This window comes from Cupressus sempervirens, chromosome 11 (assembly GCF_028749045.1).
Source record: "Cupressus sempervirens isolate cs-2001-9-10 chromosome 11, ASM2874904v1, whole genome shotgun sequence".
Lineage (NCBI taxonomy): Eukaryota > Viridiplantae > Streptophyta > Pinopsida > Cupressales > Cupressaceae > Cupressus > Cupressus sempervirens.
Window position 1 is genome coordinate 323,621,282 of NC_143128.1, and position 24,847 is coordinate 323,646,128.

The window sequence follows — 24,847 nt, forward strand, 5'->3', positions numbered from 1 at the left end:
GTATTTGCTACCACAAACCAAGGACAGTCTTTAGCAATAGTATAGGAAGGTATTGTGCAGTTTAGGAGAAGCGTGTCGATAACCATTGGCCAAGTAATGCCATCAACTTATTATTTGTTGTTGTCATCCATTTGAACTTTTCCATTTAATGAGTGGTGTACTAGTGCCATGAGATGGTTGTGCAATTATTGGTATCTTATGTGGCAATTAGACAATTGAATGATTGTCATTCCTTTTTGGGTGATTCTATTGTTATATCTATATATTCTTATGAAAGTGCCAAGATTGGACTTTGTGGTTGAATTATGAACGTATGAAATATTGATTGGAAAACATATGTTGTTGGTCTACAAATTGAGACTGTGTAAAACAAACCTATTCTATTGGATGTAATTTGCCGAATAATACAACTGTGAATGTCTTTTTGATGTATATTCCCACAAGGTTATTTTATGTAAATCCGTTTCTCATTTGTATTGTTTCACAAACTTTCTTTAATGTTCCTTAATAAAATTTTATATCAAGCATGATTGTTTTTGATCACATAAGGTGTTCAAAAATGCTATTATATCAGTCATATGTATTAGGTATTAACTCCTATGTTGCACCAAGTTTCAAGGATGGCGAGAGTAAAGGATTGTGGCATGTGTTTTTGGATGGATTATTGAGAGGCCATTGTTAAGGGTTAACTATTAAAAATGGAGCAAATTTTAAAATATAGAACTTATTTTATATTCATATGGTTAGGCATCCATCTATATGTTATAGAACCTTGTTACATAATTATAGAGCTTAATTGAGAATTCACATGAGAGTCAGCACACAATAACAAAATTTCATTGCATTTGTTGTCAATGTGTGTATATACTATATACTATAAATCACTATTACAGGACTTAGTGAGTCCTGAGCCGAGCCTGACTTCTAGAGTTTTTTTTGGCTTTGGATTCAGACTCGGGCAAGTCTGGCAGAGTCTTGGCTGGACTTGCCGAGTCTAAAGATTCTCTAGACTTGTAGAGTCTTGGCGGTTATATTCTGCCATGACCAGCAAGAAATGAAGTGCAAAAAAACCAATATTTAATAATGCTAAGTTGCTTTTTGGGGTTTACATGTTTTCTCTAAGACCTAAAAAGGCCATTCCATCACTTGCAAACATAAATAAGAGAGAGGATTTGAGAGAAGAATATTGGTTTTCTAGAAATAAATTAGCAAATCAGTTGGCTGTCATATATTGATAGCTGATTGTTTGTGCAAGTTTGTAGCTTGCATTCACACATTTAGAGAAGCTAAAAGAAGCATTTGGAGGAGGCTTCTACAAATTCAAGTTGCATTTCCATTTACAAAGTTGAGGATGCCGTTGAGGTTGGGCTTCAGACAAAGGGAGAGAAGATGGCTGTAGAATCTTCCATGACCTATCTTAGGTGCACATGTACGAAGGCATAGGCTGCTGTGAGCTTTAGTCTTCCAGTCTCTAGCTTTCATTTTGATATATGTTTTGAACTCTTGATTCCATGGATTTCATAATCCATGAATATTTTAGATATTTGACAATGACACTATTTATATTACTAATGAGTTATTTAGTTTAACTTATTTCCTTCAGAAATTTGCATTTTTATTTATGTGATCTATGTAAACTTGTGTATGTGTGCAAAGTAGCTTCTATTTATCTCAATTATTGTGTATTTGATGTTAATTGACTAAATGATGCACGAATAAAGCTTTAAATCCTTACAAATCTTTGAATTTCTTGGGTTTTCCGATTTGCCGAGTCAGACTCCAAGCCTGAACTTAGCTTGTCGAGTCCGAGGCGAGTACGAGTCTTGTAGCTATGGAATATGTCAATTTATAGATTTACTATTTTCTAGAATTACGTAACCTCTAGTTCTACCCAAATAGCCAAGCTTTTAAAACAATTTTCCTTTTATACTAGAAAGGTTAAGAAGGGAATTCAAAACATAATATCAGCTATAAAAGTTTTTTTAGCATTTTAGGGATGGCTTATTCAGTCTCCATTTGTCGATCTTGAGTCCTTACAGACAATGTAGCAGCTGCAAGATAGAAAAGAACCATGCCTTCTTCTTCACACAATTCAAGTAACTGTAAAGAAGAATCATTTAAACATCATGTCGAAAACTACTGGACAACTGCCCTTGCAGAGTGAACAAGAAATCCATTGAAATCATTTGCGAAGGTGATATCATAATAAAAAATGGTTCTACTTTCCAATAATCAGGAAAAAAATAATGTTATGCTCTGTTTTTTAATATTTTATGTATGTATATCTTCCAGCTTTCTTGAGATATAAATGCATCGAGAATTTGCATATGGAAAGGCTAAAACGTAACTTAAAAACAAAACAAATGCACTGATAGCAGTTCCAGCTGCACTTTTAAAGTGACCTAATATCTGATTTGTTGATCTTGTTTCGTTGTAGCCAACTCAGCATCTACTTGCTCTTTATTTGATAGCAAATAATAGAAAGGTAGCTTTACTTGAGTTTCATTTAACAGGTCATGAAGAGTATAAACTGCAGGCTACGGGTCAGAGTCTATAAAGTAACCAGAGCTCAGTGTACAAAAATTATTTGTTTATTTTTTAACTTATATATTTTTTTAGTGCTGGGCTGTAGGCTATGGCTGTCTGTCCCTATGATGGCTGGGGATGTCTAGGCATCCTGGCGATGTTGTGGGGGTGGCTTGCTGTCCACTTGCATTTCATAAATTTTAAGTTTTCCTGTCATATTGGGGACATTTTCTTCTTTTCTTTTTCTTTTTAAGCATAGAGGATGTTTCTTTTCCACCTTCGTGTACCCAAGATGTTTCCAGTAGGGATGGGGTCAAAAAACATGGGGACACTTTGTGGCGTACATAGATTAATTCTTTATCAATAGACAGTTGCAGCAGTCATAATGGTGGCTTTTTTGTTTGTATTTAGCCAATCATTTCTCCTTTTCTAAGTTAAAGGATCCTGGTTTCCTTTGGTTTCATTTTCAACCGTGAGTTGTTTTTAATCCATCTTTCTAATTTTCTTTTAAGAAATTTAATGGCTGCTGCACTTTGCACTCAAATGTCTTTTTTTCAGTTCAAGAGAGCAAAACACGTAGAATCTTGCTTTTAAAATATTAAATAAATGTTATCCCATATGCCTTATCCATGGTATGTATTCTGTCGGTGAAAACCTTTTCAATGGTATTATGATGGTTGATGGGCTTGACAGCAAACATACAAATATGTTTTAACTGTGAAGATGTTTGTAGTAATTGCAGATTAAGAAGGGATTTACTGACTTTAAACGTTTGCCTATTGCAGTGGGTATTGTCTTCAAAGGAAATTGGTTTCCCTTATCCATTGGGTTTGACATTGTTGCACATGCTGTTTTCTTCCATCCTTTGCTTTGTTGTTGTCAAAGTTTTGAAGGTATGTTTTCTGGTTAGTTTGTAATTTGGATAGAAATTCATAACAAAGATTGGTAGCTTATAATTCTTTAAGGAGTTGTCTTAATCCTCCTTGGAACTTCTGGTATTTTATATCTTGGTTACACAGTGGAAGGTTTTGCTTGCTCTTGTATGTCTGTGTTCTGAGGTGAACTTGTACACACCAAGTTTCAAGAATGAATAACTGTTCTTTTGATGGATCCTTGCAGATTGTCAAGCTCCAAGATGGAATGACACCAGAAATGTGTGTATCATCAAACTCAAAGTTTTCTGTGAATATGATCGGATGATTGTTTATTTTCCGTTTATGGTTATTACTGTCTCAAAGAGTTTTATGCCATTGTCTCAAACCTTTGTAGTTATTGTTGCCAGTGATCAAAGAATCTCTTTATGAATCTGATGGTTTAATGCTTATATATTTTTTACCATTTGCATTTTCAATATGTTAATGTTTTCGAACTAGAATTATAAATGCAATATACAGAAAACCAGAAAAGCATACAAACAGACGACGTGACTATTTAACCCGGGAAAACCCTCCTGCTCGAGGGAAAATTCCAGCCACATGCAAAAGGACAATCCTTTATTGTAAGATTAAAAAATGAATACAAAGCTTTACAAGCTTGCTCTGAAAATGAATCTTTCACAAAGATTCTTAACTCTTAACAATCAACAACAGAATCCTTAAGCAGATCGAGCATAGCCAGCTCAGCATCTGATAATAGCAACAGCACAATATGAATTTCACAGATTATATTATGTATCTTCCGACTATAGACAAAACCATTTAAAATAATAAGTAAAGATCATAATGTCTGTAGCAGACACCGAGATACATCCGACAGATGCCGAATACAAAGAGCAGGCCCAATAATAGCTCTTCATTCATCACTGTGATCAAAATCTTCACACTTGAATGATCATATATAAACATTTTGTCTCTGCACGAACTTGATAGTGCCCAGAAGGATTATTAACACTTGATAAACAAAGAGTCACTGGTGGTGACACATTAAATACTTGATGACATTTACAAGAAGCTGTTCCTTCTCAACAGTCACATGTACTGTTTTCTTTACTAATGCTCCAGCATGGAACAAAAATAAATAAATAACAGATAACAAAAGGAAGGCTATCCAATAGGTGAGAACGATCTCTCACGCAGCCACAAAACACTAACACAATAATCATATCTTATATGATATTTGCATAGAATGCTAAGTTGCCAGTTGGCATCTAGGCTCTGATCTGCATCCGGTTCAATTTGGATGTGTGGTGCACTTTGGTGCAAACAGAATTTCATGTAGGAAGTGTCTGAAACATTGGGGGGTTCATCGGCATCCTGCATAAACTTCAGCAAATTTGAAACAAACCAGGCAGAACCATGAACCCATTTGATTTTTGATGCAATTAATTTTTTTTTCCAAGTTAATAATATACCACGTCTGGCTTTGACTATGAAACATCAAACTAAACCACTGTCGGTAAAAATGCTTTCCAAACTATCATAAACACAGACATACTCTTCCTCATTTTCATTGCAAACGACAAATTGCCAAATTTTCTTTTTTGTTTGTGTGCTGAAGGTTTCAAAGAAGTTGCATAGCTATTCCTATGCTTGTCCAAGAGTTTGTTAGAAATCAAGAGTATAGAAGAAGAATTTTGAAAAAGAGGTAACTTAGGTATTTTATTTAGTTTAGTTTTAACAAACTGACTCTCTTGTTTTACAAACAAGCTCTCTTGTTTTATTTTCCTTTCATTTTGATATAGGCATATCAGTATGCTTAAAGTATTAAACGAGTTAGATTTTACTAGAGGTTAGAAGTTAAGGGGAGCCAATTTTTTTGTGAAGTCAGTCAACTACAAGGCAAAACAATTGAAATGCAAAATCTAGTGGTTGAACACCAACAAGAGGCTCAAACAATAGAGCTTAGTGAAGAGAAAACTAAGCACAAATACCTTAAAGTCAAAGTTTGATGAGCTGGGAAATAAAATAAATGAATTACAGGGGAGAGAAGGATGTCCAAAGAAAATATAAGATTTTAACGCTCATTGAAAGCTTAATATCCAAGAGTGATGCCAATGATGATCTAGTTGCAACCACACAAAAATATGTCAGCACAAGATGATACCTTGGATGAACTTGATAATCGAATCACAAAGTTGAAAGTAAGAGAGAATGAGTCAAAGGCCAAGGTAGAGACTTGAGTGGTGGACACATTTAGTTTTCCTTGACTTAGCGAAGGAATTTTGTAAATTTTATTGGGATCGCATCACTTGGATGCCAGTGGATTGAGATACTATAAACTTCGTTGTTGCCTCTCATATGCAAACGTTGGAAATTGTAACTAAGTTGACATCACAACCACTATGGCTCCCATGGTTGTTGAGTGGAAGCATTCAAGCACAAGCTCTCTGTCTTGCTACCTAACACATTGATGAATGTATGTATCATAGAAGGAAGGTATATGTGGGGATGTTCAATGTAGGCTAAGGAGATGAAATTGCAAAGGTGTAGAGCCTAGTTCACATCATTTCAGTGGATGGTTTCAAGTGCGTTAAGTCTTATTGACCAAATTCTGCAACAAGGATTGTCTTTCCCATTCAATGGGCACAAAAGGAAATGGCCTACATGGAGGTTTTAAAGTTAATTGATCATAGAAGTAGGAGATGACATTTGGGAATTGGCCTCAGGCTCCAATTGGCCAAGAAGCCAATAAGCTAATCATACCACTAGCTGAGTTGGAAGCTCAAGTGTAGAATTTAGTAGTAAAAGTGTGGGTCTTCATCTATGACTTATTTGAATTGGATGGTAGATTCTCACTATTGATAGTGCTGGAAGTTATTTTAGGAGATGCATGGGGGTAGATCAAAGCAGCCCTTAATAGTTTGCAGTTGCTTTTTGCAGAGTTGTGCCTTGAAATTTGATGTTAGGGTGACTTTGTGTCCAATAGATTGCTGGTATCATCCCTTATGTAAAAAGTTCTTGTGAGGAGCTAGAGACTATAGTGATTTCTCTCTAAATTTCTAATTAATTTTGGGTAGAGATGTATACCTAGAGAGAAATCTTTTTGCTGAATTTGGGGCTCCTATGAATTGTTGATTTCATTTTACTGATGATCCATAGAGAGTGTATCCTTTTTTTTAAATACTGGGAGCTTGTGTTACTGTCCATCTCAATGGTTCAAGGGTCCATGGAGAGTCTTAAGGAAAGTGAAGTTTGACTAGCGGTAGCTTCTCCTATAGTTGGTTTTGTAACATCATCATATAGGAATTTGACCAATTTTCCAATTTTTTGAAACCAAACACAAAGTGGGACAGCAAAATTAAAATGAAACCAATTGCTTGAAGCTTGTCAAACCTTGGCTGGGAAACAAGTTTTGGCTACAACCCAAACTAGCAAAATTCGCTTAAAAGTAATAAACAAACCAAATAAAAGTTCTGGTTAAGGTTTGATATGAGACATTTAACCAACTTAACACCTTTTTATATGCCATTATACTCAGATCTGAGGAGTAAATGCTGACAAACATCATTTTTATTGCTGATGTGATGGAAAAACATCATTTTTAGTGCTGATGTGATGGAAAATAAATTAATTACACCTCTAAAGCTAACAAATGTTCAACTGGAAAGAGCATGAAAAAAGGAGATCTCAAGAGTGTTTACCGTATAGGTTAATTAAGAATTGCACACAGACAATGAACACAAACACGAACAGCAGAACTCTTCTTATTATTATTCACATATGCCAACCAGTACATTATGTTTGAATGATAAAATCTCATGATTACAATGCTTCCTGAAGGGGTTATAAATACTTTTTGAAGAACTTTCCCGAAGGAGTCCGTCGGCCACATACAACATGTCGCTACATAACAAAAACCTTTCCGAAGGGACCCGTCGGTTACATAACAAGAACCTTTCCGAAGGGACCCGTCGGCTGATACACAATTTCCTCTCCGAAGGGACCCGTCGGCTAATACACAATTTCCTTCCCGAAGGGACCCGTTGGCTGATACACAATTTCCTTCCTCTAGGGAGCTGTCGGCTGATACACAATTTCTACCGACGACATCATCCCCCCCAAAAAGAAAAGTCGTCTCTTGACGACAATTACAAAATCTTTGAGACAAATCAACAACCAAAATACATTGACTGACTAACTGGTCTTCAACACTGTCATCTTAGCCAATCTGACATCTTACCCTAATAGCCACCTGTGCCGCTTTCTACCTTCCAATTCCGAGTACACTGAACCAAGTGTCGCTGCACTGCCTCCAATTGGATGATCAGCTCCTCTCGAGCTCTCTACGCATCCACCAATACAGCCTCATGGCGAACACCTACTCTCAATGCCTCTGGTACACAAACACTCCATGCCTGCAGCAACTCCAAGTCTTCTCAACTGGTTAGACTCCCACGACTGATATCCGCAATGACTGGGGGTTGTCCCGGCGGGGTCGAGGGGCAGCGCCCCAGGTGCACTCTCTGTCGCAGTACAGGGCGGGGTCGAGGGGCAGCGTCCCTTGCCGCCAAGACCAAATTAGCACTCCGAAACCCACAGAAAAATGCACGGAACACATCGTTTCTATCATGTTCTGCCGATTCTACACTCTTTTGGCAACCGCTAGTTCTTCCTCTACCCTGTGGCATCATCTGTTACTCATTCTGAGCATTCTTGATTTGTCGACTTTTTTTTTAAATTTAAGAAAACCTCCTGCCACCCTCTGCCATGTTACGCCAATTCCTCATACAATAACTTGGAATGCCATTCAAAATCTGAATGCAATAACAGGTAGAAGCCATACGCCATATTTATCATTTATGCAAAACCCGTACACCATATTATACCGAAAATCCGTACATTGGCTGCTTCAGAAAATCCGTACGGTGACATATGATGGCTGTTTAAAAAATCCGCACTGAGACTCCCAAATTCCGTACAACAAATAACATATATATGAGAAAATCCGTATGGCAAGCTTTTTAACAAAGCCGTACTGCAACTCAACCTCCAAAATTTGTACGGTGACTGGCTCTTGGAATCCGTACAATGACTAGCTCCCAAATCCGTGTGTAGCCTTGCAAAGAAATTCCAAATCCGTACGATGCCTATCTAATTGCATCTGAGAAATCTTTACAGCTACACTGCATCTGAAAAGTTCGTACGGTGACAGGGACTCAAAAGCCGTACAGTGACTGCATAAAACCCGTACATAGCCTGCCTGCTAAACACTGTACGACAGCCTTTTAAAATCCGTACACTACATCTTCATTAGAAAATCCATACGGTGAGCAATTACAAGCCGTACAATGACTTTAGAAAAGCCGTACGATTACCTGAGACATCGTACGGTGACCTCACTTTTTTTTTTTCCCCTCTTTTTTAAAAATTTATTATTATTATTTCTTTTTTGTTAAGTTTTTTCAATAGCAAAGTTAATTTTCCCTTTGCCCGTCGGCATTGTCGGTCTGCAACGACGAAGGGGTCGCCTGAAGACCATTCTCTGATGCAGAAGTCTTCCGGCCGTGGTATACCTTCAGCTTCGAGCCATTCACCGCCTGAGGCACTTCCTGTCCATCCAAAGTCCATAATTCTATTGCTCCATTGTCCCCTATTTCCCGAATCTGATACGCCCCGACCCACTTAACTTTGAACTTGCCTGGTTTGATCTCATTCCACTGTCCGAGTTGAAACCTGCTACGCCTGTTCTGTATCATCTCCATATCGCCCAGTTTGTTCCCGAAGTTCGCTACCATGGACTCCATTAGCTGCCCCTTCTGTCCGTCAATAACATGTCCACTCCGTACTGCTGCAACTTTTATTAAACCCTTCCACTTTGTTTCCTGTGTGGACCGTATGATGTGTCTTCCTTGCCGTCGGTACTTTTCTGCTATATCTGTGGTTCGACGTAATACTTTCTTCCTGCGCAGTCGTATAGTAGAATCTTTCCTTCTTTTGGGTTCGTACTGTATATTCTGTCCTTCAGCTTCAGTCATACCCGCATTTCTTTCTTCGGCTTTTTTGTGTTGCTTTGAACATTCATTTCCTCCTTCGGCTTCTCCATGTTCCTTCAGCATATTACAACTTGGAAAGAGCTCATAATCCTCTATCTGCCAGTGGTAAAGACCATTTACTAAATCCAGATCATCATCTCCTTCCAATCGTAGGACTCCCTCCTGATCGGGTTCCATACTCTGCCTCCTCTTATCATCTTCTCCTTCGGAATCCGACGATAGAGCTTCTTCTCCAACCATCTGAGTGTGTAGATCGATGACATACTTCCGGCCTTTGCTTTCGAGTGATAAAGTATTTTTCTGCCAATCGTGCTTTGCCTTGGCTTGTATCAGCCACCCTCATCATATCCTCTCCGCTTCAGTGGGATCACGAAAAAGTCCAACAAGAACGGTTGTGTTCCAATCGTCACTGGTTGCGCTGTGAGTACTCCCAATGGCTTGATTCCATGTTGATCGGCTGTTAACAACTGGAAGGTAAGTGGCCACAATGTTGGTTGTCCCAACTTTTTCCAATTATCCTCTGGCAGCACATTGACACCGGACCCTCCATCCACAATCGTGTCCGTTAGCACAGTCCCGAGAATGCCCATTTCAACAACCACCGGATAGCGTCCGGATGAAAGAGCTAACAGCATTGGATCTTCTGCACTTGCGCCACTTTCCTTCTCCTTTTTGTCCACTGTACTTGCTCCACTTTCCTGCTTCCTTCCATGTTCTCCTGGTAGTTGAGCAGTGGGAATGATGTTTGTAAGTGCCGATCGGAGCTGAGGCATAGTGAGCAAGAGATCACTTATCCTGACGGGTATCTCGGCTTGCAATATTTGCCGTACAATGTTTTGTTCTGCGCAGTTCCATACGGAGGTACTCGGCGTGTCCTTCAGGTGTGTCGTTTCTATTTGCGTTGCTCTCTGGATCTCTGCTTGTGCTTCTTCCAGTCTCTTCTTTTCCTCCGTCGGATCAGGGTATAGCTTCGCTTGCTTCCGAGTGATTGCTAGAACTTCTTCCTCCTCTGTCCCGACGGTAATCGAGTTTACTCTAGACTTCGGGCACTTAGCATCGTCATGATCGCCAGGTCCACACCATCGGCATAGCAACTTTAGTGTGTTCGCCGTTGTGCACTCTCGGGCAAAGTGATCCCACAGATTGCATGCATGGCATTGAACTATCGGCCGTCCATTCGCATCATATTGAATTCGACTCCTTCCGCCTGTATTGTTGTTGCTGCTATTGTTGTTTTGACTGTGCCGATTGTTTCTGTATCCGCCCGATGTGGCACTTTCCGTACTGGTGTTCCCGTTCCCTCCTGACGGGGATGCCTCCTACGTGAGGAACACTTGCTGTGGTGTTCTTGATTTCAGGTTGAAAGGACATTCCTTTACTGAGTGTCCTAGAATTTGGCAAATCTCACAAAATTGATCCTTTGGGCAGGATCCCTTCGTATGGCCTTTTTTCTTGCACTCCGTACACCATAGGTCATTGCCATTAGTCTCCTTGTTCATGTTTTTGAACTCTTTCATCATCCGAAGCATGTCCTTTTGAAGAGAACGAACTTTCTTGCTGCTGCCTTCATTGTCGCTGCTATCTTCTCCTGAAGGCTCATCGTCATTTGAATCGGATGAGCTGCTCTTCTTCTTCTTCTTTGTCTTCTGTTCACTTTCGAGGTTCAATGATCGATTGTATGCTTCAGTATATGTCGATGGTGGCACAATATTCATCTCTTTTTGCAGCTTCGGGTGAAGGCCTTCAATGAACCATCTTTTCTGGAGACCATCTGTCGGCTTATTCTCCATTTTACTGATTAAGTCCTTCAACCTCCTGGTGAAGACCCGTACTATTTCATTCTTCTTTTGTTTGGTATTGAATATCTTCGCTACAATTTCATTATCGTCGCGCAGGAGTTGAAATTTTGCGATGAACTCCTTCTTAATGTTATCTCAACTGTTTAACTTTTGTGGATCAGTATCAGTAAACCAATCAATCGCAACACCCCGTAGGGTAGCGGGAAATTGTCAGATCCATTCGTTTGTATCTATTATGCCATTTGCCCTCTAGATTGTTTCACATGTTTTACAATGTCAAATGGGATCAGTTGCTTCATCACCATCAAATTTAGGCAACTTTTCTTTCGGACCTGCCATTATCACTGTATGTTGGGGTTTTTGTTGTGTACCTGCGCTGTTTTGCACTCCCGCGCTATTTTGAACACCCGTGCTGTTCTGCACACCCGTGCTGTTCTGGACACCCGCACTGTTCTGCACGCCCGCGCTATTTCCAACACCCGCACTGTTCTGCACGCCCGCGCTATTTCCAACACCCGCATTGTTCTGCACACCCACGCTGTTTTCAGCTTCCGTGCTGTTTTCAACACCCGCACTATTTTTGGCTTCTGCGCTGTTTTCAACACGTGCGCTGTTTGCAACACCTGCGCTGTTTTCAACACCTGCGCTGTTTTCAACACGCGCGCTATTTTCAACTTCCGTGCTGTTTGGTGAAGAAGAGGGTTCGTCAACCGAAGCTGTTCGTTCCAGAAGTATATCTCGGACGAAGAGGTCATTCCATGCTCGTGCTCCCTCGGCACTCTGAGCCGTGCGAGTCGATCTACTTCCGTCAGGATTCTCTTTTCGTGGCATATGTAGGTTTAGAAACTCCTCCCTCGCTTCTTCCACCAAATCAAGCCGTTGTCGAGTCTCCTTCAACAATCCTTTCGCACTCCTGTTTCTGTCGGCAATCTTTAGGAATCTCCTTCGGCGCTCTATCTGCTGAGCCAGAATTAAATTTTCCTGTGCAACGCGTATGTCATCTTTTTCCTTCAGCTTCCTCTTATCTTTGTTCAACTGATTCGGCATTTAATTCATATCCACCTGCCTGTGTACCAGGTCCATCGGGCAACGGTGCCAAATGTTTACCGCATAGGTTAATTAAGAATTGCACACAGACAATGAACACGAACACGAACAACAGAACTCTTATTATTATTATTCGCATATGCCAACTAGTACATTATGCTTGAATGATAAAATCTCATGATTACAATGCTTCCCGAAGGGGTTATAAATACTTTTCGAAGAACTTTCCCGAAGGAGTCCGTCGGCCACATACAACATGTCGCTACATAACAAAAACCTTTCCGAAGGGACCCGTCGGCTACATAACAAGAACCTTTCCGAAGGGACCTGTCGGCTGATACACAATTTCCTTTCCGAAGGGACCCGTCAGCTGATACACAATTTCCTTCCCGAAGGGACCCGTCGACTGATACACAATTTCTACCAACGACAAAGATTAACAAATCCAGAGATAGTTGTCAACTTTTACTCCAGTTGGGAAGGGTATCAAATCTGGGGATGTTGACCTAACCTCTATCTCTGCAGGAAGACCTTCTAATGTGTAGAAAGGAATTGTGGAGACAAACAAAAGTATAGCGGATGGTAGTCAGAGGACTATCTTAGATTCAAAATCTTTCCACAAGAAATGAAGTTTATCTCATGGAATATCAGAGGATTAAATAATCCTCACAAGCAAGATATGGTGAAGAATATGATTAGGGATAACAGGCCGGATATTGTTCTTCTACAAGAAACTAAAATGTTAAAAGATAAAGTTGAATTTTGTGGATGAGAATTGGATCATTATGGGTGACTTCAATACACCTTTGAAAGAGAACGAGAAGATGGGAGGCAGTCTGACCGATTTGGACAACAGATTGGAGTTGATGAAGTTTATTGATAGTCATCTTTTGCATGACATGGATTTGCATGGGGTTGACTATACTTGGACTAATAGAAGGACAGGGAAGGACCTTATTCAAGTGAGGTTGGATAGAGCCGTTGTTAGTAATGATTGGTTTTTGAAGTAAAAATGCTCCCTTTTTGCTCATGTGAGAGTGGGCTCAAACCACTACCCCATTTTTCTTTTGGCTGACCCTATATCTATCAAGAAGAACTATCCCTTTAGATTTGAGAAGATGTGGACTCTCCATCCTGGGCTGGAAAACCTTATTAAGGATTGGTGGGGTATTCATGTGGAGGTAACAACTATGTTTAAAGTTGCTAAAAAGCTGAGAAATATTAAAAAGAATATTAAAAGATGGAACAAGGAAACCTTTGGGAACATCTTTGACAACAAAAGGAGGATTCTTGAGGAACTAAAAGAGCTTCAGGACAGCATCCAGGCTGAGGGCTACGAGAATGTGTCTAGGAAGGAGGAAGATTTGAAACTGATTGAGATGCATGTTATAATTACTAAGGAGGAGATATATTGGAGACAATGGTCTAGAAAAGTTTTTTTGAGTGAGAGGGATCGGAATACTAAATATTTTCATATGACTACTTCGAAGCATAGAATGGTTAATAAGATTTCTAGGCTTAATGTTCATGGGGTTTCTACTGATGATGATGAAGCTATTAAAAGGGAAGCCGTGAACTTTTTTATTAATTTGTTCGAGGGTGATCCCAACCTAGATAAGGATAAGCAAAAGGTGTTTTTGGACTGTATACCAAAATGCATTTCTAATGAACAGAATAAAAAACTTACTGCCGTTCCCACCAATGAAGCAACTACTAAGGCAATTTTTTCCTTTGAGGGAGACAAAGATCCTAGACCGGATGGGTTCCGATTCCTCTTTTTTCATAAATACTGGCATATCATTCAAGAGGATGTTTTTAATGGTGTTAAAGAGTTCTTTGGGTCTTGAAAACTTCTAAAGGAGTTGAATGGTACCTTTCTGGCTTTGATTCCCAAAAAGCTTGGTGCTGACTGTATGGATCAGTTTAGACCAATCAGTCTTTGTAACTCTTTTTACAAGGTTATCTTCAAAGTTCTTATTCTCAGAATCTTATCTTTCCTACCTAATCTGATTTTGAGACAACAGAATGGGTTTTTTCTTGGTAGGCAGATTTTGGATTTTATCATTACGGTCCATGAAAATATTCATTCCCTTACTAAATCCAAGAAAGAGGGGTTCCTTCTAAAGCTTGACTTATCTAAAGGGGTGGATCGGAAGTTTTTAAAATGTGGGTTGGAAGCTTTTGGGTTTAATAATAGATTTCTAGAGTTGGTCCTTATGCTGGTTTCCTTTTTCACCTTCTTTGTTCTTGTCAATGGTTCTCCGACACCTTTCTTCTAGGCTTCTCGTGGGTTAAGGCAAGGGGACCCGCTATCTTCTATCCTATTCATTCTCATGGTTGAATGCTTAGGTAGATATGTGGAAGAAATGGTTACTTTGTGGGAATTTGTTGGGCTTAGACCTTCTTCTAAGAATCTTACTTGTTCTCATCAGCAATTTGTGGATGACTCTATAGTTATGGGAGAAGCTTCTATTAGGAATGTGAGAAATGTCAAGAAAGCTCTTAAGGATTATGGGCAGGCTACTAGTCAGATTATCAACTGGAATAAAAGTGTGATTTATTTTATCAATGTTAATGAGAATAGAAAAATAAAATCAAAAGAATCATTGGTTGTGAGGTTGGTACCCTTTCGGGTTCTTATCTGTAATGTTCTCGTTATAAAATAAATCATTTATCAAACTATTGTTAATGGGCTGATTGGTTTAATATATCTCGGACCCATTTTTCGTTTTGTTTCTGTAGTTTGTGTCGCCGTCGGCTATCTTTGTACACCCTCGGAAAGTTTTCCTGACAGATATTTAAGCACGGCTTGTAGGTAGTCATTAGGTGTACATTTTGGATTATTTCTATGTACTACGAATTCCTGTTGGAGTTCTGGATTGTTCGCCATTTCGGAAGTGAAAGATCTTCCCTATTTGGCTCGTGCACTTTCGGTGGGATTCAACCCTCACCCTATTCCGTTGTTGCATGTAATACTTCGCTCGGAGTTGGCAAATCGGAGCACCATTTCTTGGCAAATATCAATTGAAGGTTATTCGTGTTTCAAACTTTATTCTTGTTTGGATTTATTTCATGAAACTAGATCCATGAGTTGGTGATTATAGAAACTAGCATCTCCCCTTCATTCCATACATCATCTACCGCTATAGCCCAACATCATTAGCCGTACATCTTTCCATCACCCTCCTGTACGACCACCTGGGCCTACCGTACGACCATTTCCTTGTCTCCTGTTTCACCTGTAGCAACCATATGGCTTACTCTTGCACCGGACAACCCTCTCTTTGCCTACTGTACAACCTTGATTCGTACGACTAGCTACCTGCTCCTCCAACGTACGGTCATCCTTGCCACACATACGACCATTTTCATCCTGCATCGTATGACCAAGTTAGACTCCTGCCGTACGACCCTTAGTCCCATCGTATGGCCCCACTACTTCCACCACCATACGAACACCTTGTCACTTCACCTGCGTTGGACTTTGTACGATTTGCAATTTGATCATTGTACATCACTTTTTTCCTACCGTACGACATCTAAGTTGTCTCCTCTGTACGACCTTTCTTCATCCTCACGTATGACCTTTTCTTAAACACTGTACGGTCCCTTCTAGGCCTTCAGTCTCTTCTTCCCCTACCGTACGTATTGCCTATTCAATCGACATCAAAGAAATTGGTATCCAAGGCTCACAGAATTTGAGTACGGGGATTGGAACATTACATTATCTTGGCTTACCCCTTCATCTTGACCCTCGTGAGACCTTCTGGAGTTCTTCGATTGACAAAATCCACTCAAAGTTAGCATGCTGGAAAGGATCCCTCCGTAGCTAGGCTGGTAAGGTTATTGTTCTTGAATCCACTTTACAGAATATGCCTTCGTATGCTTTGAGTGTATTTAAGATTTCTAGGAAGTTTGCTTTGGCCATTGAGAAAATTTAGAAACAATTTTTATGGACAGGTATGGAAAAAAAGAAAAGAATGGCTTTGATTGCTTGGGATAAAGTTTGCATGCCAATCAACAAAGGAGGACTAGGCCTAAGAAGGGTTATAACTATGAATGATTCTTTATTTGCCAAGCTTATATGGTGTTGGCATCAAGAGGGGGAAGAATGGAGAGACATATGGAATGATAAATATAACAGGGAGAATCAAGGGTTTAATCTCTTCTTCTATAATGAGGCTTCTCAAGGGGGTTCTGTGATTTGGAAGGAAGCTCAGAAAAATAAGCAGATTATTAATAAAGGGGTTTAGATGGAAGGCTGGAAATGGTAGGACTATTCATTTTTGGGATGATATTTAGATTCTTGATCATACCCTCAATTTTGATAAGAGGTGGAATGACTTTATGGATCAATGTAAGAACCTTTTTGGAAATTATGTTGCTGATTATTGGGAAGAGGATAGTTGGGTAAACCTCAATAGAGTGGATAATAATCGTAATGAGCTCAACAAAATTCTGAATGTTGTCTTTTTAGTTCAAGAGGAGGATGCATGATGCATTAATATGGAAGTATAACACAATGGGCTGTTCTCTGCTTTTTCTTTGTATGGCAGTGCTTTTGAAGACTATCAGGTGCCTTGCTGGGCTAAAGCTTGGTTTAAAGGAATGACCCCCAAGGTTAACATATTTTTTTGGATTCTTTTGCAGTATAAAATTCTTACCATTGACAATTTGATGAAGAGAGGTACGAGTCTTGTCAACAGGTGTTATCTTTGCAAGGAAGCGGAAGAGTCGGTTAATCATCTGAATATTCATTGTTCTTATACTAGAAGGTTATGGGAAAGGATCTGTGGTATGCTGGATATGGAATGTGGTATTCAAGAGTTATTTGCAGAATGGAAGTCTCCCTCTCATAATACCTTGATTATGAAGTTATGGGTTTTCATCCTCTCATTTCTTTGCTGGGGTGTTCAAAAGGAACGAAATGACAGGTGTTTAGGGGTAAGGAGACTAATTTTGTCCAGTTGCTCCATAAGATTAAGCATTTGGTGATAGAGAATATTAGGACTATTGGGAAATGTCACCAACCTCAGAATGAATGGGAAGGAAAAATGATTTAGAATTGGAACTTGGAAGGGTTAAGTTTTATCCAGAATGGTAATAACCTAAGGAATTTGGCTAGGTGGGATTGTCCTCCATAGGGCTGGTCTAAGATTAATTTTGATGGGGCCTCAAAGAGCAACCCAGGGACAGCGGGTTGCGGTGTCATCATCAGAAATATGAATGGGGATAGTTTGGGTGTGATAGCCATCTCTACTGGGGAACAAACAAATCATGTGGCGGAAGCTAGTGTAGCTCTCTATAGTCTTAGTTATGCCAAGAGTATGAATTTGGAAAAGATTTGGCTTCATGGGGACTCCCTTAATATTATGAATTGTCTTAATAAAATTAATAATCCCTCTTGCAAAATTCATAATATTAAATGCAAGGCTATTTGTTTAATTAACTCGTTTGAGAATTGTGTTATCACTCATAACTATAGAGAAACAAATCATGTTGTTGATAGGGCTGCGAAAGTGGCATACAAAAGTCATGATAAGTTGATTTGGAATCATGGTGATAATATTCCTACCAATGGGCTATCCTTGATTGAATACGACAAGGTTAGAAGTCTGCAAAAAAGTTTTATTAATGATGAACATGGCAATAAGGATTAACTGTGATTTGGGCAGGATTGGGGAGTGGTGGGTTATGATTAGTTTTGAAGAGACAATTCATTCATTGCCACACGGATTGTGGGTTTGTTTATTTAACAAAAACCTTTGCTGTGATACTGACACTAGGTTTTTCTTTTTGTTTGTTTATGCTGAGACAGAGATTCTGCTACAACTTGAAGAAGATGGGAGGCAAGAGAAATAGGGTTGAGCCAGCTAGCTGCAAGGACTGGAAGAAGACGGATATTTGGGAAATTTTGGAATAGGGGAATTTCATGGGCTTCATGGAGAAGTTAAAGGGTACCAACCCTTCCATTACTTGCCAATTTATTAAGACCCAGAAGGATGGTAGTATTTTGGTGGGTAATCAGAGAATGGAGGTTACAAAGGACATTATTGCAGAGTTTATAGAGGGAATCAATTTCTACAGGGGTAGGAAGCTTTCTGATCGGGTTGTGGAAGAATTCGTGGATACGGCTAAATAGCGTAACAAGTTGGTTAAAATTGGTAATTCCTATTTTAACCCTGGTTCCATTTCTCGTCCTTGGAGGTTTTTCATGTTCGTGGTGATTGAATAACTAACTCTAGATGGCTGCTTTACTAAGATATTTGGGTACCATTTTATGTTGGTAAACCACTTTAGGCATAGGGTTAGGCTTAATGTCCCCTTCTACCTTAGGAAATCGTTGGGTAATACAATTTTAGCTATTTAGAATGATCTTGAGGGTGACCATGCCTGCCATGAGGGTTTAATCGTTCTAGTTATGAACCTTCTCAAATCCAAAAAAGTCTCAAATCCAAAAAAGTGGACAGACCCCGTTATAGTAAAAAAACTTTGGAGTGTGAGATTGAGGGGAGTGAACAGGATGAGGGCTTTGATGAGGATATAGAGGACGAGGTAGTTGAGATAGAGGATAAGAAGAGGAAAAATCTCGATCCCTGGAGCTCGTTTGGGAAGAAAAGGAAGATTAAGGAGGTCGATTCTAAGATGGATACAGAGTTGATTCTAAGATGGATACGGAGTCTAAAGAGGAGTTGGAGGAGGGTAATGGGAAATAAAGCATTTCTAGTATTGTTACAAGAAACAAGGGGAAGAATACAGACAGGGTTTCAAACATACCTTTTGATGATGAACCTCTAATTAAGAGGATGGAGTGGAAAGGGAAGAATGTGCTTTCTCGATGGAAGGTTGTTGACAAAGGGCCTAAGGAGGCGGATAATGAAAGAGACTATTTGGGCAGGGATGAGGATTGCCTGATTCATAACAAGGACAATGATACTAGGGTTATTTGAAGGGGATCTTTGGTAATCCAAGGCTAATGCAGAAGGACATTAGTAGTTTGAAACAATAGATGCAGGACATTTCGAGAGAGTTTTATAAGCTCAGCAAAACTACTAAAGGGGAGAGAACTCTAGGACAGCATATTGATAGACTTTCTGAGGTGATTGGTCATGTTGAAGAGGTTAAGAATTTTATGAAACGAGTTCCACCCCTGGAAGCCAAGAATAAAGCTTTGGATCAGCTGATTAAAGATTTCTAGAAAAGGTTGGATGGTATGGATAACAGAATGGTCAATATGGAGAAGATGGTTAAGAAACTTGTTGACCAGAATTGTTCTATTCTGAAGACTATGGCAGACAACATTAATACTTTGCTGAACAAATTTGAACAGGGGAAAGGTCAAGGCTCCAAGGACATTAAAGATGACCATGGACCTAGCAAGCATACCAAGGCTAACTCAAAAAGATTGAGGTCGTGGAAGCCAAAGAAATGGATGATCTGAATGCCTCTATGGATAACATGAACATCCTTGCAGACCAGGCAGCTGATTTATTGAAGACCTCGTAGCTGTCTTTGTGCTATCTTTTTGCTGTCTTTTCCTGCTGGTTGTATTAAGGCTTCTTGTCTTAGTTAGCTCTGTTCTTAGGTGCTGATGCATAGTCCTTTTGGGCTTTACTGCTCTTGTTGTCACATTCTTATGTAAAAGGTTTTGGGTCCTTTAAAACCTTTTTTTATGTAATCAAAACAAATGTTCAAGAATGAAACCCTATAGTATTTAACTTGCATTGATATGAATTAATCTCCAAATTCAAAAGTCCCCTTATTAGATTTGCAAAATGCTTAATCAACTTACTATGAATGACATACATGATTTTCAGACTTGCAAATAGTTGAATGTGATCGACAATAATTAATGTACAGTTATAGCAGTCTTTTATGATGAATATTATGTAAGTTTGTTTGCTAGATCTGACTATAGAAGTGCTGTAGCAGCAATAGTGGCAAGGCAAATGACTTAGGGAGGTTATTTGGCAGCTGGGAACAATCAACTAGAGGCTGTACAACCGTCCAAGGCCTTCCAAAATGCTAATAACAGTCAATAAAATGTCTGCAAATAAAAAATATGTTGATACTGCTTGTCCAAAGTGTTGTAACTTCCTCTAATGCTGGTGCGCCAAGTACTGGCTGGAAACTAATAAAAAAAGCAATAGTTAGGACATATCTTCCCTCCCAAGCAATGGTGCTGCTAAGGAAAGCTAGAAATATTGTGACAATAAATGATGACAAACTCTCTTTAGAAACCCTCCAAAGTGATTGCACTATAACTAGAGTTATCAAATTTGCAACATCTATTGATGATTTCTACTGCAAAATGCTACTGTGCTGGTATACTTCTTTTTCAGTGAGCCAAGAAAAGGAATTGAATTGCTAGAAATATTATAGTAGAAAAAAGCTAGAGAAAGACAAATAAAAAGAAAGCAAAAAAATGACAAAAAAGAAGAGAGAGAGATGGCTGGCTGGATAAGGCCAAAAGTGGATGCCTCAAACAAAGAAGTATCTGATTTTTTCTGCCTTTAGAAAAACAACAAAAGACATCAACATTGAGGAGATGGCCACCACTGCAGCCATTGCCCTAAGGGCATGTTAGCCTATTTAGGCAAGCAGTAGACCTATTTAGGCAAGCAGTAGACAGTAGTAAGGACATTCAAAAATCTTTTCTCTCACTTTAGCACTTATTCACATAGTCGCAGGATAGAAACCTTGAGGATTGCTTGAGATTGAAGGACAAAAACCCTTGAGCTTTTCATATGGAGACCAGGGATGAAAACTCTTTCCTTCCAGTTGGTCATCCAATTTGAGAATTACACAATACTTATAGATTTCGACATAGTTCCAGTTTAGCAGTTTCAGTGTAGAGCCACTAAGCAACCAGCTCCAACATCTTTTTAGTTGTAATTAACAGTCTGTTCTAAGATATTTTTCTGGGTGCAACATAGTACTTGTGTTTTATAGTCAAATTCAACATCATTAAGTTCATTGATAATTGCAAAACAAAGAAAAAGGCTTCCTGGGCATGAATTAAGGTTTGTAGATTGCACCATAGATTAGAAGTAACTTTAGGGAGTTTTAGGAATGAAATGCCTGCAAAATGGTGAACAAAGGGAATGCTATTACAATATGAGCACAAAACTTTGGTAGCAAAAATTGAGGTGGTATTTTGATATTTTATTTTGGAAGAATTATTTAATTTGTTAATATCCCCCTGTAATCAGACTTGCAGTAAGTCTTCATTTTGTAAAAGTAGGTTCATAATAAATGCTGTTTTCTGAATCTTAGCTGCTATATTTATTTGCAACAAATAGTTTAAAAAATTAGTGGTCTTTATTAAGTTGATGTGACACATACTCAAGTTGATGACAGTATACACTATTCACTGCTCTAATTATGAATTATTCCTCCAAGATGCTAATTTCACTTAGTGTCATTGCATTAACAACATAAAACTTGGAAGATTGCCAAAAATGTTGATTTCACTACAGTGACTCTTTAGCAGCAACAAGATGCTTGCAAAACCTTAAACATTTTGAAAATTTTGCAATGAAAACCGCCAAGTTGTCAATGCTTAAATCTGAAATTAATCCAATCAATAAATGTGGAACTCCTTGATGGAATTGCCAGTGTTGGAGAAGAAAGATTTCGTCCCCAAATCCAATAGTTAAAATCCTAGAGTGTTTTTGTCCTTCAAGATCATCAAATCAATTAAGGCATTTTGTCCTTGGAAGCAAATTTGAACACAAAGCTCAAATATTATTAAAGTTGCCTCTTGATTCTTAATTAAAAAATTCTTGGGCCCAATTCAAAATAATATTAAAAACTATTAGCAATGCTTTATCCTTCAGCCTATGGGAAACAGGGATACGCTAGAGATCTTCTTTATGACACTATTACAAAAAATGACAATTGTCGATTGGGAAGACCAAGAAAAACCTTGACCAAACTATGGATTATGATGTAGCACTCATAAGGTCTAGATCCCATACCTATCAAGTGAAGCAACTTGGGCCAACAAGTACATCATCTCCCAATTCCATTACCCACAACAACCGCATGCAATCCTTGCAACTTAGGAACAATTTAGGCAAGAACTGTGTGATGTACAACAAAAATTTCTATAAAATGCATAATGAGATCCTAAAAAGTGTTCTTTCGCTCCCGAATAGAATTAGACAAGGAATGCAATTCACTCTCAAGATAATCCTCTTTGAATTAATGATACCTTTATCCCAACAATAGTTGAAAAACTCACACTTAGGCAAAAACTTGGCAAGGCCCAAAAACGTGACATGACAAAACAACTTGAAAATTTGCATAAACTTTATTAGAAATGTATTTCATTTTGAGAAATTTAATGAGGGGATACATCCAATGAGTACATAAGAGAAACAAGCCAAGTATAGTTATATTTCATTGATTTAAGTAAATTGGGTACAAAATGCTTTCCTTGTGTGGAATGCTGATGGCTGATAGCCTGAAACAAAATTAAAATAGAAAAAATCTTTTTTGCAAAACGAAAAGTAAATATTGCATCAAAACATTTTACATCTTCCTCTTCCCAACTCCATAAAGAACTAGGGGATAGGTAGAACTTAAGGATACAATCCTAGGACTTGCAAATCATTTTGAAGAGGAGTTATCCTTCTATGCATTTTTGTCCAAATGATATGTAGATTATGTCAAGCCTTTTGTAGGGTAGTTAATAGCATAGTTGGCATAATCACCGAAAAATTGACGAGTTTCTGCTAATCGCCAAGTTTTTGGGACCGAAGAGTTTTTCCTAGATTTAATTGTGACTCGGCTAGAGAAAAAATCGCCGAGTTTTTGCAAAAAAACAGGGAGTTTTTCAGAAAACTCTTTTGTTTTAAAGAAAAATATTTTAATTTTAATTTTTTTGTTAAAAACCAAAAGGCAAAAAGCCTATGTATATTATATAAAATAGAGAATTACAGTATGCTAGTGGAGTAGGGAAGAGGATGATGTGATTGTAATAATGTATTTACTTCTAGTTTGACACAACTATTTACTATTATGCTTCCCGCCATTAGCATTCCACATGAGAATGTGATTTTGTACCCACTATGCATTTATATATATCTAAACTTTTCTTGTTTCTTTTGTGATCATGCATCTTCTCATTGAATTTTGCCAAAAAAATGTGTTTTAAATTATATTTAAGCGGTTTTTTAGGTTCTTGAGTTTTTCCTGTGTTTTTTTTGAAAAACTGGCCGATTTTTTCTCATTTTAACTTTTTGGGGCTTGGTGAGTTGTTGCCGAGTGAGAGTTTTCCAACTATGGTTATTAGAATGTTTGAGAATGGCTATTAAGGGAGGGTATTAAAGTAATATTCTAATATTTAGTATAATTGTCATGTAAGTAACTTTCTGTTAAGCCAATTAGATAGTTTTTGGTAACTTTTAGTTCTTTAAGTTGTTTAGTATGTTTAGTAACTTACTATTTTATATTTAGTACTCGATTGTTTCTATTATGGAAAGATCTTCTTGTAATTGCTTATTTAAGGAGTATTCCTCTCCTTTGTTCAATATTGAATATCATTCAATTATCATCTCACTAAGAGCCTTTTTTTCATTAAATCCAATCTCTTCTCTATATTAAACCTAATTTTCTTTCTACAAAAAGTAGCCTAAAATCTTCTTGAAATCCTTGGTTTTTTCTGCAAGTTGAAATTTTAACCTTTCATAAGCTTTAGACAAACTATTTCACATCACCTATTGTTTCACCTAGCCATCAAGCTGACATTGTGCGTTGTTTAATTTTGCACATGATGGCTTGGTGATCTACTTTCTTGTAACCTCAAACTCAAAAGCATTAGCTTCTTCTTTAGATATTTTTAGCATTTGAATTTGTTCTTTTTATTATGAAATGGAATGTGCAAGGACAAACCTTTCTTCAAATTAGAAGGGAAGCTCACTTGGAATTGAACTATAAAATAGACCTTAGAACTTGAGAACACAACCTCTTGTTTTCTACAATATGTATAAGGCGAATCTCCTGGTTTTCAGCATACATCGCAAGCAAACTAAAATAATTATCTATCTTTGGGTTCTTGGGTATGGGCACGTGTCTGTCGGCGCTCCCATGCACAAATGAGAAATTAAATATATTTTTGACGAACATAAATATGTTTATTATAGTTAACACACATTCATTCCTTACATTCATGTCGAGGGTCAGCTGATTGACATTTAGGGTCACTTGAGGTCCCTTGATTTGCATTTGGAATTGCCAATAGCAATGTAAGCCTTTGCACTTCTGAACAATTCCTTCCATCACATCTACAGCCTAATGGAATCCTAAGTACAAACAAGGGTTTTATTTTGACCTTTCTAATCATCGCCCCATTTTAAATGGGCATCCCCTTGCATTTTTGCCCACTTGGTCTTTTGCTTTTGAATGAGCATTGGGCCTATTGGTTCCCAAAACCACAGATTGAAAATCCAAGAGCTTTGCTAATTCTCTAATAGGATTACTCAATCAGTTTTGGCCAACAAATGATTTAATTCCCTTGCACTTTAAACTTTGCTAAACC

General features: G+C 38.3%; 1 protein-coding gene across 3 annotated transcripts in view; it reads left to right on the plus strand.

The window, feature by feature from the left end:
* LOC149529411 (Nucleotide/sugar transporter family protein) overlaps window positions 1-24,847 on the plus strand; it is a 181,907-nt gene that overhangs the window by 46,956 nt on the left and 110,104 nt on the right. For all 3 annotated transcript variants that reach the window (XR_016358558.1, XR_016358559.1, XM_089809210.1), the window contains exons 2-3: window positions 3,312-3,419; window positions 3,646-3,680. Coding sequence is in view for 1 of the 3 variants with exons in the window: in XM_089809210.1 (XP_089665336.1) it covers window positions 3,312-3,419; window positions 3,646-3,680 (143 nt within the window). In the remaining 2 variants the exon portion in view is untranslated. The remainder of the gene's footprint in view (window positions 1-3,311; window positions 3,420-3,645; window positions 3,681-24,847) is intronic.